Source organism: Gracilinanus agilis, chromosome X (genome assembly GCF_016433145.1).
Source record: "Gracilinanus agilis isolate LMUSP501 chromosome X, AgileGrace, whole genome shotgun sequence".
Taxonomy (NCBI): domain Eukaryota; kingdom Metazoa; phylum Chordata; class Mammalia; order Didelphimorphia; family Didelphidae; genus Gracilinanus; species Gracilinanus agilis.
In genome coordinates this window covers 37,007,164-37,019,809 of record NC_058136.1, presented here as the reverse complement: position 1 = coordinate 37,019,809, position 12,646 = coordinate 37,007,164, and the positions used below count along the sequence as shown (strand labels likewise).

General features: G+C 41.8%; 1 protein-coding gene across 2 annotated transcripts; it reads left to right on the top strand.

Moving 5' to 3' along the window:
• Positions 1–760: 760 nt before the first annotated feature.
• Positions 761–12,417, top strand: ITM2A (integral membrane protein 2A). 2 transcript variants are annotated; one of them, XM_044682514.1, is made up of 5 exons: positions 761–1,042; positions 1,376–1,570; positions 3,235–3,345; positions 8,961–9,111; positions 12,225–12,417. In XM_044682514.1, exons 1-5 carry the CDS (start codon positions 899–901, stop codon positions 12,311–12,313), a joined length of 690 nt encoding a protein of 229 aa, XP_044538449.1. In that variant the 5' UTR covers positions 761–898; the 3' UTR covers positions 12,314–12,417. The 2 variants fall into 2 exon arrangements, with proteins under 2 accessions (XP_044538449.1, XP_044538450.1); XM_044682515.1 differs by lacking the exon at positions 3,235–3,345 and having other exon boundaries at positions 766–1,042.
• Positions 12,418–12,646: the final 229 nt, after the last annotated feature.

Sequence of the window (12,646 nt, the reverse complement as noted above, 5' to 3'; positions counted from 1 at the left end):
TATTGCACTAGCCTGCTTACTGAGCCCCTTTTATGTGCAAACAAGAATTATAGTTGCCAAGGGCCGCCTAAAAAATAACTTACTCCCTCTGTTCTTTGCTGATATTATCTTGAAAGGGCCTCATTGCTCCTCTGCAAAATGGGTAGTGGCAAGGATGATCTTGGCCATTGTTTCCCAGACCAGCTAGGCAGCTTCTTTAAAAGAAGTTCAGATGTGTCTGAAGGCTTAAACCCTAAGCAGACTTATGATGGTAATGGGTACAACAACATAAGGGAAGGCAGTGATAAGGTCTTTTTGAATTGGAGAAGGCAGAAAGATCTTAAGACTTGAAATTCTCACAAATTTTCTTGATGGTGATGAGTTTGGGAATAACTAGAAATAGCTGTAGAAGCAACTTCAATTGGAGGACTACTAGGGACATCAATAACATCTACTCAATAGAAAAGTTTCTGCTGTCAGCTTTGCTGGCCCCATCTGTCTCTCCTCATAAAACAGTTTACACAGACTTGGGGTAGATTTTATGAAGTGTGCAATATGGCAGCAACACCATTAATGCAATAGACTCTTTCCTCTTCTCCAAAAGACTCTTAAAATGCCCGGGTGCTTTCCTGAATGGATTTTTTTTCTCCCTGACATTTATTTGGAGACTTGTGAAATTCTGTGATTTTTTTTTAAAATTAACTAGGCAGTTATAACATTGTACATAAGTTAAATATGGCAGTTTTAATTTGAATCCAAGGCTCTGTGACGTGACAATAACTTGACACCTACATTTTGCAAATCTTTGCGGAAAGAAAAGGTTTACTTTAAATTGTGATGTGTAATTTATATAGAAATTATAATTTAGAATTAAATTTAAATCTTGCATCGCATCCTTTAAGTCTTAACGCGATATTTTATGCCCCTCTTTTCGCAGGAACTTGAAATCCTGACACATGACAACTCATCCGGAAGATGCTTGCTGACCCTCCTGGGTCTTGCGTTCATTTTAACAGGCGTAATTGTTGGTGGAGCTTGCATTTATAAATATTTCATGCCAAGGGTAAAGTCATTTTGGTTTCTTAAAGCTTAGCTGGTTAAAGCTTTTGTTTTGTTTTAGTAGCACTTATGTTGAAGGACACTTAAAAAGTAAAACTTCTATACAACTCTAAGAGCAACTTGTAGTTTCTCCATAAAGTTTCATTATAACATCATTGTGAAATTTAAGAATAGTATTCCAGTCGACTGCCATAAAATTGATTTGTGCCGAATGTGAAGACAATGCCTCGTGAGGCCTAAGAGAACTTTTAGGAGTTGGAAGTGTGAGGAGCAATTCTAACTTTTCACTGTTTTAAATTTAAAATGTTGGAGTTTTTTTTCCCCTTTCTATTTTTAGCATAGAGTATTCCGTGGAGAAATGTGTTATTTCGAAAACGATGATAATGGTCTGGATGGTGAAACTGAGCCCTATTTCCTCCCTATTTCTGAGGAAGCCGATATTCGCGAGGATGAAAACATAGCCATCATTGACGTTCCTGTTCCCAAATTCTCTGATAGTGATCCTGCTGCTATTGTTCATGATTTTGATAGAGTAAGTTAAATATTCATCATTTACTCCAAGACTAGCTGCCTTTGCTTTGTTCCCTGGTAATCATTGATATCTTTTTCACCGAGTTCACATAGTAGGTTGTTTCTCATTGCTCCTAAAATGTTCTTTTTGCAGCAGACTGAGAGCTCAGGACTAAAATCTACAGAAATAAATTTTAGCTTGACTTTGCCTAGATATTTTAGCCCAAGTCCTTTCAGGAAAACAGAACATTTTCCAATAGCCACTAGACAGCTTTTTGTAATCTCTCACGTGACACTCTAAGGACAAAGCTAGACCTCCTAAAAAATGAAGGGAGACCGGATTTGAAGTTCTCATTTTTACAACTAGAAAGCCAGGTGAGACTTTTACTAGAAACCAAGGAGGGAGCCACACACGTTCCACTGGTTTTAGTTCACTTTCAAGATCTCTGCAATAGCTGGAGAAAGATTCACAACAATGTGTGAATAAGGGAATACTAAATAATACGGAAGAACAAAATAAGGGACAGGTGATTTTCAGGTTTGGTGTTCGTTTAGGTTTTAACCACTACCTCAAGGAAGGATAGAATCTACCTTGGCAGACAGGACATTATAGGCAGAGAAGATTCTGTGAGCAAAAAATCACAGTAAAAAACGAGTTTTGCGAATAAAGTGCATGCCCAGCATATCATTAAGCCCAGGTTAAACAAGAGGCTCTGTATCTGATAGTGAGAAACAAGGTAGGATGAGGCAGTTGATGGAGCACCTTGAATCACAGGCAGGTTTTAACTTGAACCACTGTAGGCCTTTAAGCAAGGGAATGGTATGAAAAGGACATAGGGGGATGCAGCTGACAAGGAGATACTAGATGACTTGGGGGGGCGGGACTGGAAATAACAAGGCCAGTTAGGAAGCCGCTCTTGTTGTTTGAAAAAAACAAACCTAGCTCATTGGCGTGGGTGCTTCTCCACTGACCCAGATCACAACTCCTTCACTCCTTACACACGGCAAAGGTCCCGTGGTTGCCGTGACCAAAACAATATTCGTCACCTGGTAGCTGACCTTCTCTTAGTAATGGTCCTCTTAGAACCTAGTGATTCTCAGCTGATTCTCAGGTAACATTGTTGGGTCTCTTCTTGAAGCCTTTCCTTCTTGATAGAAGCTGCTAGACCCTGAATGTTGCTAGCATACCCTTGAAGAACCCAGGGACACCTTTGTGCCCCAGCGAGCCCTCAGAGCAGTACTTTGGTGGAAGAGTCAGGAAAGGATTGCTGCACGTGGGAGGGAGGTGGCGATGAAGACTCCAGAATGGAGTTTTTTTAAAAAATACCAGAGAAAAGATCGGAAAGGAGACTCCCTAGGAATTCATGACAATTTAGAAGGGTTGACGGGGATGTTAAAGAAAAGGAAGGAGTCAAAGATGCTTCCAGGCTTTGGCACTGGAAGAATGTTGCCCCAGTGACCTGAAATTGTCGCTGGCTCTTTTTTTCTCCCCCTAACATTTCCTAAATCACTCTGAGCTTGTCGATTAAGAGATATGTCCTCCCGGTTTCACCAGCAATTTGAATGTTTTACCTTGACCCACAGATTAGTTAACTTAGGCTGTAGCTGTTTAGTTATAATGACAGAAATTTCATTGTCAGCACTCTGATGCATCATTATATTGATCATGACTAACTTTTTCAATAGCTTCTGACTGCTTACCTAGACCTGCAGCTCGGCAACTGCTATGTAATCCCTCTCAATACTTCCATTGTTATGCCTCCAAGAAATCTTATGGACCTCTTTGCCAAACTCTCGGTATGTACTTTTTGGATAGAAGTTTTGGTGTAAGTATAGTTTCAAATTGATGTGTCACCATTTTTATTTGGAAACATGGTAAGAGATCCTGAGAAAATAGATTAGATCAGAGACATGATTTCTAACATGGTCTCTTGAGATCATTTTTTAACTTCTCTCTAAAATAGTGGTTTCCATTAGAATCTCATTGAGCTACACGAGTGAGATGAAATACCAAGTGACGTGAAATAGGCTCTTCTTACGATAGATTACCTGAGCTGGAAAGGACCTTCTTAGAAATCATCTAGTCCAACTCTCTAATCTTCTGTATGAAGGGAAGCGAGAACCCCAGAGAGCATAAACTGACTTGCCCAAGATGACATAGGTAATGGCAGAGCAGGTAGACTAAGAATCGAGCTTTGTCAGCTCCCCGGGTCACAGAACTCCCACAGTTCTACTCGCTGCTTCCCCAGCAAGCTAAAACTCCCCAAAGTTTGACCTTTGTCTTTGTCAGGGCCACTACTGCCCTCCCCTGCCCCCAATCTTCTCTTTTGCTCGAAGTTCATCTTCCCCAAATTGTTGATTCATTGCGATGAACGTTCATGTTATCAGGAATACATAATGGACTACTTGTGCTCCCCGGGGCCTATTTTGGAAATCTTATTCCCTGAGTAAATACCACCTACAGTGCTTTCCCAGCAGTGGTCAGTCACTGGACTTTAGTGGAAATTTTAAAATGACGTGCAGAAGAGACTTAGATTTTCTGTAAGTTTTTGGATTCCAGAACATGTCTGTAGCACCAACTCATCCTTATGAAATCGATGATTTCTACCATACAGAGATACAAGTGTATAGTAGAAAGACCCCCGCAGTCGACATCAGAAGACCTGGTTTCTGAGGTCCCTCCTCTGCCACTCAGTAGCCTTGTGGTCTTGGGCAGTCAGAATCTCTCTGAGCTTCAATTTCCTCAGCTATAAAAGCAGGCTAATACTACTTGCACCATCTACCCCATAGGGTTGTTATGGGGATCAAATGGCACAATGTATAGAAAGCACTTTTCTTTCTAGAATGGCTTCGTAACTGAAGATTTCACTTCAGTTAATTCATGAATTGGGTTTTCATTGAGCCTATTGCCAAAGCTAACTGTTTAAGGCCTGCTGCTGCCTTGGTTTTATTCCATTGGGAATAAAAACATGCTTGAATTTCACAAGTTTTCTTACCAGGGAGCCAAACTCTGCACTCTTCTCATATGCTAACAGTGCTTATTTAGACGGAGGGGCTTAAAAGATGTTTGGCAATAGAAATGAACAGTTCATGAATTGGCTATATGATTATTGTTCTTGTATTGTGGCCACGAGCCACATAGAGATTGGGCCTCACCTGCAAGCAGACATTGCTTCATTTGTTGATAGGGAACAAATGAGATGAGGCAGTCATGACTCTTGACAGACACAACCAAGCCTACCTTTAGTCTTGAGTAGCCAAACTTATTCGGTCTATACGTAGCACAAGTTAAGCGTGCTAATGGCATCTGGTGTTTCTGCAAAGTCTAATTGCTATAAGTGTCTTTATGTTCCCAATATTTTTCCTGTATCTGGTATGCTCTACATTTCACTTTAATTGTGTTGTGTGTTTGGCTGTACATCACCATTCCAAGAATGCTCATGTTTGGTAGCCAATCCAAAAAGATTCTGGCCAGATCTTTCTAGTCACAGCTACGCCCAAAATTATTGTTGGGGTGAGTTCGCTAACCTTAACGCTAACGGCGTCTCTGAAATCTTGATGATATTTCTTCAGGCCATCCTATATATCAGTGTAGTGTTTTCCCTGCTGCTTAAAGATTTCAGCAGGTTTGGCATCAATTCCAGGGCCTTTATGAGTTATGTCTTTGACTGCAATAGGCAAGCCGTAGACTTTGCCCCTTTCAGTAGCAGGTGGTATTACTGTCTTCCCCAGATTGCCTTTTTGGTGTGGATGAGGGTCTGGCCTAATCAGCCATAAGAAATGACAGAACATGGGGCCCAGCATCCAACTCATGGGCTCTGTTTCTCTTAGGTCTTTCATTTCCTTAGATTAAGAACTGTAGCAGAAATCAGTGGCTTTACTAATCCCAGGAATGAATAAATAATGATGACTGTGCCTTCAAAGTGTATATAGACACACATAACTAGGTACCGGCTAACCGACAAAAAGAGGTGAAAATACCTTTGCAAAGACCATCGTGTCTTTTGAAAGAGTGACAGGAGATTGATAGCAATGACAGACAGGCAAGCCAGGTCTAGAGAAATCAGAGGGAAGCCAGCTAGGTAGCTTAGCGGATAGAGAGCCAGACCTGGAGAAGGGAGATCCTGGGTTCCAATCTGGTCTCAGACATTTCCTAGCCGTGTGACCCTGGGCAAGTCACTTAACCCCAATTGCCTAGCCCTTACCGCTCCTCTGCCTTGGAACTGATTCTTAGCATGGATTCTAAAAGAGAAAGTATGAGTTTCCTCCCCCCAAAATCAAAGGGGAGGCTCTTTTAGAGACAAGATTCCATACAGGTCATGGACCTGACATAAAAGTAAAAAACATCGATGGCTGTAATAGCAAGAGCCACAAATTGGTTTCTTGGGTATAGGCCATGATAAAAGAGGACCAATGTGTGCAGGCACCATGCTTGGTAGGTTTTCCTTTGCAGATAGATAGCAGTCATTATAAAAGAGTGTGCTTTTTAATGGACAACGATCAAAAGCTCTCTTACTTGATGAGCCTACATAATACTTTGGAATAGTGGTCAAACAGCAGAACTGGAAGGGATCGTAGAGATCCAGAAGTCCAAGGCTCTCATTTTAGAGGCAAACTAAGGCACACAAGGAAACAGAGACCTTCCAACGAGTGGCGGGGCTAGAACTAAAACGTCCGGCTCCCAACTCCCAGTATTCTTTCCATTGTATCAGCATGTCACAGAGGGAAACCTACTTCTCTGTCTCCAAAGCTAAAGTCCTAGATTTTGCTATTACAGGAAACATACTGTCTCTGTTCTGCAGAAGGCAGTAACTCACTGTTTGGATTGGCTGTAGGCACACAGACTCATGGAGATAGTACATAGTTTTCCACAATTATCCTTAAGCTTGACCTACTAGCCTCAGATTTTTTTTTCTTTTTACTTCAAGGGACTAGGGCTGTGGTCTGGACCTCTTCCCGTCCCCTCCCTGTCTGTAGACTCCAGAGAATTTCTACATGCTCTCCTTCTTGTTCCCTGCCCCTAAATGCTTGTGCCCTTTGCTAGAGTCTATTTAAAGGGGGAGAATTAACGATCCATCAGAGTGAAAGGCCTGACAATAATGAAGTGCAAACATATGCAGAGCAGTGTGTTCACTCTTTGATTCCTCCTCCCAATATTTGGGGACAGTTTAGAAATTCTGGGGCCCATGCTTTAACCATGCCTGTCCTGTGATCTGGAGGGCTGCATGCTTTAATGTAGAACATAGCCACAGTCCCACATCTACCAAATGCCACAAACTTGAGAAGGAAAAAGACAGTAAGGCAGAGACTAAATACCTGAAGCCAAGATTTGTTAGGGTTTTAGAAGAAAAGGAGTCAGTTAGCCCGTAAAGGTCCTTTTGGTTGAGAAAGAAGATAAAGCTGATGGGAGGCTTCCCATAGAGGACGGAAGCCAGACTCGGACCGTTTTGGTCCCTTCTGGCCCCAAGAGGCTACTAACTCACCAAATCACATACATGGCATCTATCAACCTTTGGCCAATCCAGCCCTCCCGAAAAGGACCTGGTGGCTGGTACTTTGGGCAACAGATATTACTGAAGTATATCTAGATTGAATGTACAGCTCCCCTCTGACTGCTGGAACCTTGGACAGACCTACCATTCAGCAGGCCTGAATTTAGCCCAGTTTAGGGATATTATGCCAGTCAATGAACAATATTTTCATGAGAATTCACAAAAGCGACTTCAGGTGGGACAAGCAGTAAGTAAAAACAGTAACCTAGAAACATATAGCTCTATTCCAAAGGAGGGCGTGCCCAAACCGAGAGCCGAACAAAACCCCATGACTTTGGATACCCTCCGCTAATTTAGAATCCGCTCCCTTCCCTTAGCCTTAAGTTTACCTCTGTACTCTCCAAAGACTTCGCCAAGCAAATAAGCGTTCTGTCAGGGAGCGAGGCTCATCTACTTAAGAGAATAAGACTACTTTTAAGGAATGATTTTAATTGTCTACTAGTGAAAGATTCAAAGCAGCACTTTGTGGTTGCAAGGACCCCCCAAAACCCTAGGAACAAAATGGGCGTTCATCTTTTTGGAAATGCCCAATCAAACTATTATATAAAGTGTAATGGAATATGAGGAATTCAGAGAAACCTGGGAAGACTTGTGTATGAACTGATGCAGAATCAAGAGAGTGATGGCCAAAATGGGGCAATAATGTAAATGGCAAGACTGAAAGGCGGCTGTACTTGGATTGACTACAGTGACCCATCTCCATTCCAGAGGACTTTTTGGGTAGAAAGGTGGTGTGCTATGGGTGTATGATTTTATGTATACTAGCAGGCTCAGTGACTGTGTCTGTTGGCTTTGCTTAATTGTGTCTTTGTTACAAGGGGTGGGGTGGGGGTGGGATGGTGGCAGTGCAGAGAGGGAGATATGCAGTATATCCGGAAATGACTATGGTGTAAAAACGGAAGGCATCCAAAAACAATAGGTTGTGTTCCTGACATTTTGTTTAGACGTCTGTTTGGAACCCTCAACACGTTTTCTCCATAGAAACAGGGTTATAAATGGCAGCTAGCTTCCCAGGTCAACTCACAATAGCTTATTTCATCCACAGTGGACCTGAATTATCTCGTCCTAAAACCACCATTTTATAACCTTGTTTTCTAGAGGGAAATGCATTCTGAGTTAAAACTATGGAGGGCAGGAATATGTCTCCCATCTCCTTTAACCTTCACGTTCCCCCTCTCTCAAAGTACAACTTCAGTAGCCATTCTCTGCTCTCATTCCTTATGTACCATGGACCTCCGGTAGCATTTGTACTGCCAGCCCGACAAGATGTGAGTTCCTTGATCTTGTCCTAGTCTGTCCCAAGGGACACGTGCTTTCTCTCCCCCAGTCAGACCAGCTAATGTGGTGATAACCCTTACCAAACTGACTGACCTGTGTCTCCAGTCAAACAGTTCCTCTCCCCAAATCGAATGTGTACCCACAAAAGACAAGATATCCTTAAGTGGTAAGAACTGGAAACAGGATCGTCCCATTGTTCATCCATTGGGCTTGGCTACATGTACGTTGTGCTCACAAGTCAGGGACTGCCTGTGCTGGCTATGTGGAATCCCCCAAAGAGTGGTGATACTGTGTAAGCTGTGTCATCTCAGGCTTCTTTCAGAAGCCTTTACATTTTGAGGGGCATGATAGGCTTCACGTTCTAGATGAGATCTAACGGTTTATGAAAGGGGTCCTGGTGTATTTAGACCAATTCCTGTGATAATGTTTATTCTATCTAATAATTAGATCTAATCTAAATTAGATCTTAATGATCTAATCGCACTTATGAGCTGATTTCCATTATGGGGAGAGTATAAATGGAGGATGCCTTCAGGAATTCACCATCCTGAGGTTGGTCGGTTGTTTGTTTTCCTCTCCTAGACTGGATCCTACCTGCCCCAGACTTATTTGGTGCGCGAAGAACTGGTTGCTGCTGAAGAAATCGAGGATGTTTCTGATCTGGGCATCTTCATCTATCAGATTTGTGGAGGGAAGAAAACTTTTAGACTCCGGCGCCGAGAGTCGATAACCGGTAGGTATTTCTTTTTTGTGTCACAGCTCCTTTTGCTGCCATTCACGTTTTGTCCAATTAACCAGTTTCTTCCTCTGTTCACATTTGGGCTCGGCATGTCATAGCAATTTTCCTAGGGTCCAGGAAGAAGTTACAGTGACTCAATTGAAGCTAGCCCCCATGGTAAGTCTGCTCAAGGGCTCAGAAAGTGAAAGCATTGCTACCACATCAATAGCAGCTCTTCCCCTCCCTCCAAATCATTGGGTTTCCTATTTATGGGAAATACTTTTTTGAGTGTGGTTTGGGCTTTTTCAGTTTGTTTTATTTTAAAATAGTTCCACGGCAGTACAGTTTCATGGGCCATTCAGCTGGCATGAAAAAAAAAGAGGCCTCAGTTTCCAGTGGTGGCAAAGATTACAGAGAATTCTGTGAGAATATGTGGTGGGTGGGTGGTCGTAGACCTTGGAAGCTAGGAACTCCTGTGTCCAGGAAAATAGAGGGGGAAAGGAGCAGGAACTGTTGTTAGAGACTGCCACATTCATACTTGTGGTGTACATGCCAGAATTTTACCAGAAGCATTTAACAGTTTAATTAGTCCTTTTTGCACTTTCCTCCAGTTTCAGCTTAAAAGGGGGCTTTATGGAATTCCAAAGTAGAGTGAAAATTTTGCCATACTATGTCATTGTTTAGTGAAATCATACTTTAACAGTTCATTCTCCCACCTCTACTCGCCTCGCCCTGCCTTGTCCCGGTCCTGTCCCACCCCCAGAAAAAGAAAAGCCAAATTTAAAGAGTTTCTTAAGTATCCTGGAATAACTCTGTTCTTGGACACAGCCCTAAACACAATCTATTTTTTGGGTCGTTTGATCAATGATTTTTTTACCTGTTGAAGAAACTTTTGTTTGGAATTCAGGCCCTGAGTTATATGTTCTCTGCCCCTTCCCCTTTTCCATATGTTGAATTCACGTGCAAGCTTCAAATCCCAGGGCCAAGCCCCTTTCCTCTAGGAGGCTTCAGTTAACCTCCCTAACCCCAAATAATCTTTCTTTTTCTTCTGCAGCGCCTCTCGGTATGTCTCTATCACTTAGTGCCTTGTATCGTTTCATGCCTCATTTCTAGCAATTCCTTCCTTGGGAGCAAAACCTGTGTCTTATAATGGCTTCACCTCTGTCAGGGCCTACCAGGAGTCTTCACATGTAGCATCACAGAATCTGAGCTGGGAGGGCAGAGGCCGTCTCACCTAACCTGTATCTGAACAGAACTTGCCTCTACGGCATCTCTGAGACAAATGGCCAATCCAGTCTGCCTGAAGAACTCAGCTTAGAAATGAATCCACTGCCTCCAAAGGCAGCCCATTCGACTTCTGGATAGCTTTGATTATTAAGAAGGTTTTTTCCTACATTGAGTTTAATTCTTTCCCTCTGCAACTTCAGCCAGTTCTGTTTTCTGGGGCCAAGCAGAACAAGTCGAACCCTGTTTCCACATGGTCCCTTTTCATAGTAATGGGACGTAACTATCGTGTCGTCTGGCTGTCCCTTCCCCTGCCTCTTCTAGGTGGCTTTTTGGATGACTGCCGTGGTGACTCTGTTGACATAAATGTCAAGTTTGTAGTTGACGAAAACCCTTCAAAAGTTCACATGGCTAGTCACATCTTATTTATTTGTTGGCTTGATTTTTTTCTTAGCCCAAGCCTGAGTTTTATCTTTTTCTTCCCAATAGTCGGCCCCACCCTTCTATATTATCTCCATCCTGGCTGTTATCTAAATCAGCTAGATTAGCTTTTTGCCAGCTTCCACTTTTATAAGTATACATTTTTTATACTTTTATACTTTTATATATACTTTATACTTTTATAAGTAAACAAGCAACAATTGACTATAAATGTTAAAACATTTGTTGTCTCCCCGCTAGAGACTTTCCCCTCCCAGGTGACATGACCCCATTCAGGACTGTTTACTGGCTTTGATTCCAAGTCCCCTCTCTGTCCCAGCATATAGCCTACATCTCTCCGTGCCCACAAGGACAGGATGTTGCTAAATCTAGGCACACTGTTATCTCTCAGTTCTTGAAATCTGCTTCTTCTTGACAAAATTATGCTCTTAGTGATCTCTGCACACTTTCCATAATGCTTCTAAATCGTCCTTTTAATAATATTCTCTCAACCTGTGCCAGGAATTGCCATCCAGCTCACCAGCTAATAGGGGGAAGGTTCTCTCCTTAACCTTTTTTTTTTTTTTTTTTGAAAATTGAGGCGTTGTCCCTTGGCGTCCTAAAGGAAGCCAAAATAAGTTCTCATCTCATAGAGCTGATTGAGTGACTTTTGTCATCCAGTGGGCAGTACCCTTGCTCAGAGGAAGGGGAGTGTTAGTAGAAATGGGTGAAATGCACCAAATTCAATTTTTACATCTAATCATGCAGCCCACGTTGATTGAAAATGGCTGGGTCTCTAGTCTGAGCTTTAACTAACCTTTATCTTTTTGCCCTTCTCTATACGTGACACCAATCTTGACTGTGCAGTATTGAAGTAGAACAAAGTCACATGATGGTAATCGGTTTCAGTTTAGTTCTGGTCCTTAAGCGGGCTGAAAAATGCCATCAAAGGTGCACACTAGAAGACTTTTCAGCCCTTACTAGCTTAGATTTTCTTTTCCCTGTGTGTTTTGGAGAAGTACAGTCATAATACATCTTAAAGAATGAATTAAATGAGTCCACGGTCCCAGATTGCAATTGGTTTTTTATGTCCATGAGATTTGGTTTGAATATTTACAATCAGAATGTTTAGAGCTGGAAGGACCTCAGACATCTGAGGGAAGGTCATGTGGTGTATTGGAAAGAACCCGAGTCAGGAGAATTGGGTGCTATTCCTGGCTGTGTTTCGTGACTTTGGACAAGTTACTTCGTATTGTTTTTAAAATGAGTGGGTTGGACTAAGGTCCCTTTCAGCTCAAAGTTTCTGTGATTCAACACAGATAAAGTGGGAAATGCTTGTATCTTGCTTCCAGCTATCCCAAATGACTTAATGATTACTACTCTGTAATGGCATTGAATTCCTCTGGTGAATTCTTTTTGGAGAGAAAATACTTTGAATGTATATTTTCCTAATTAAATGTTCAACTTTGTTTATTTTCACACAGGCTTTCAGAAGCGTTCTGCTGAACAATGCCTCAAGATTAGACACTTTCCCAACGAATTTATTCTTGAGACAAAAATCTGTCAGCAGTGAAGATCTCCAAGTACAAGAAGTCACATGTTCCTGAAGTGGGGGCTTTTCAATTTACATTTTACTCCAATGTGACTTCTAATTAAATCATGCTGTCATAATCAGAAGCCTGATTTGTTATGCTTTCTTTGTGTGTCTTGCTTATACTTTTTAAAAAGATTCCCCACTGCAAGTTCTTGCTAGAGTTAGAGTAATTAGCATCTGTAGTTGTTTGAAAGTAATGTAGAAAATAAGCAAACTCTGAACTTAATCGATGACTAATATAGGCTTTAGCTTTTTCTAATAACCTCATAAATAAATGTTAGCTAGCATCTTGGTAAGAATAAACTCATCTTT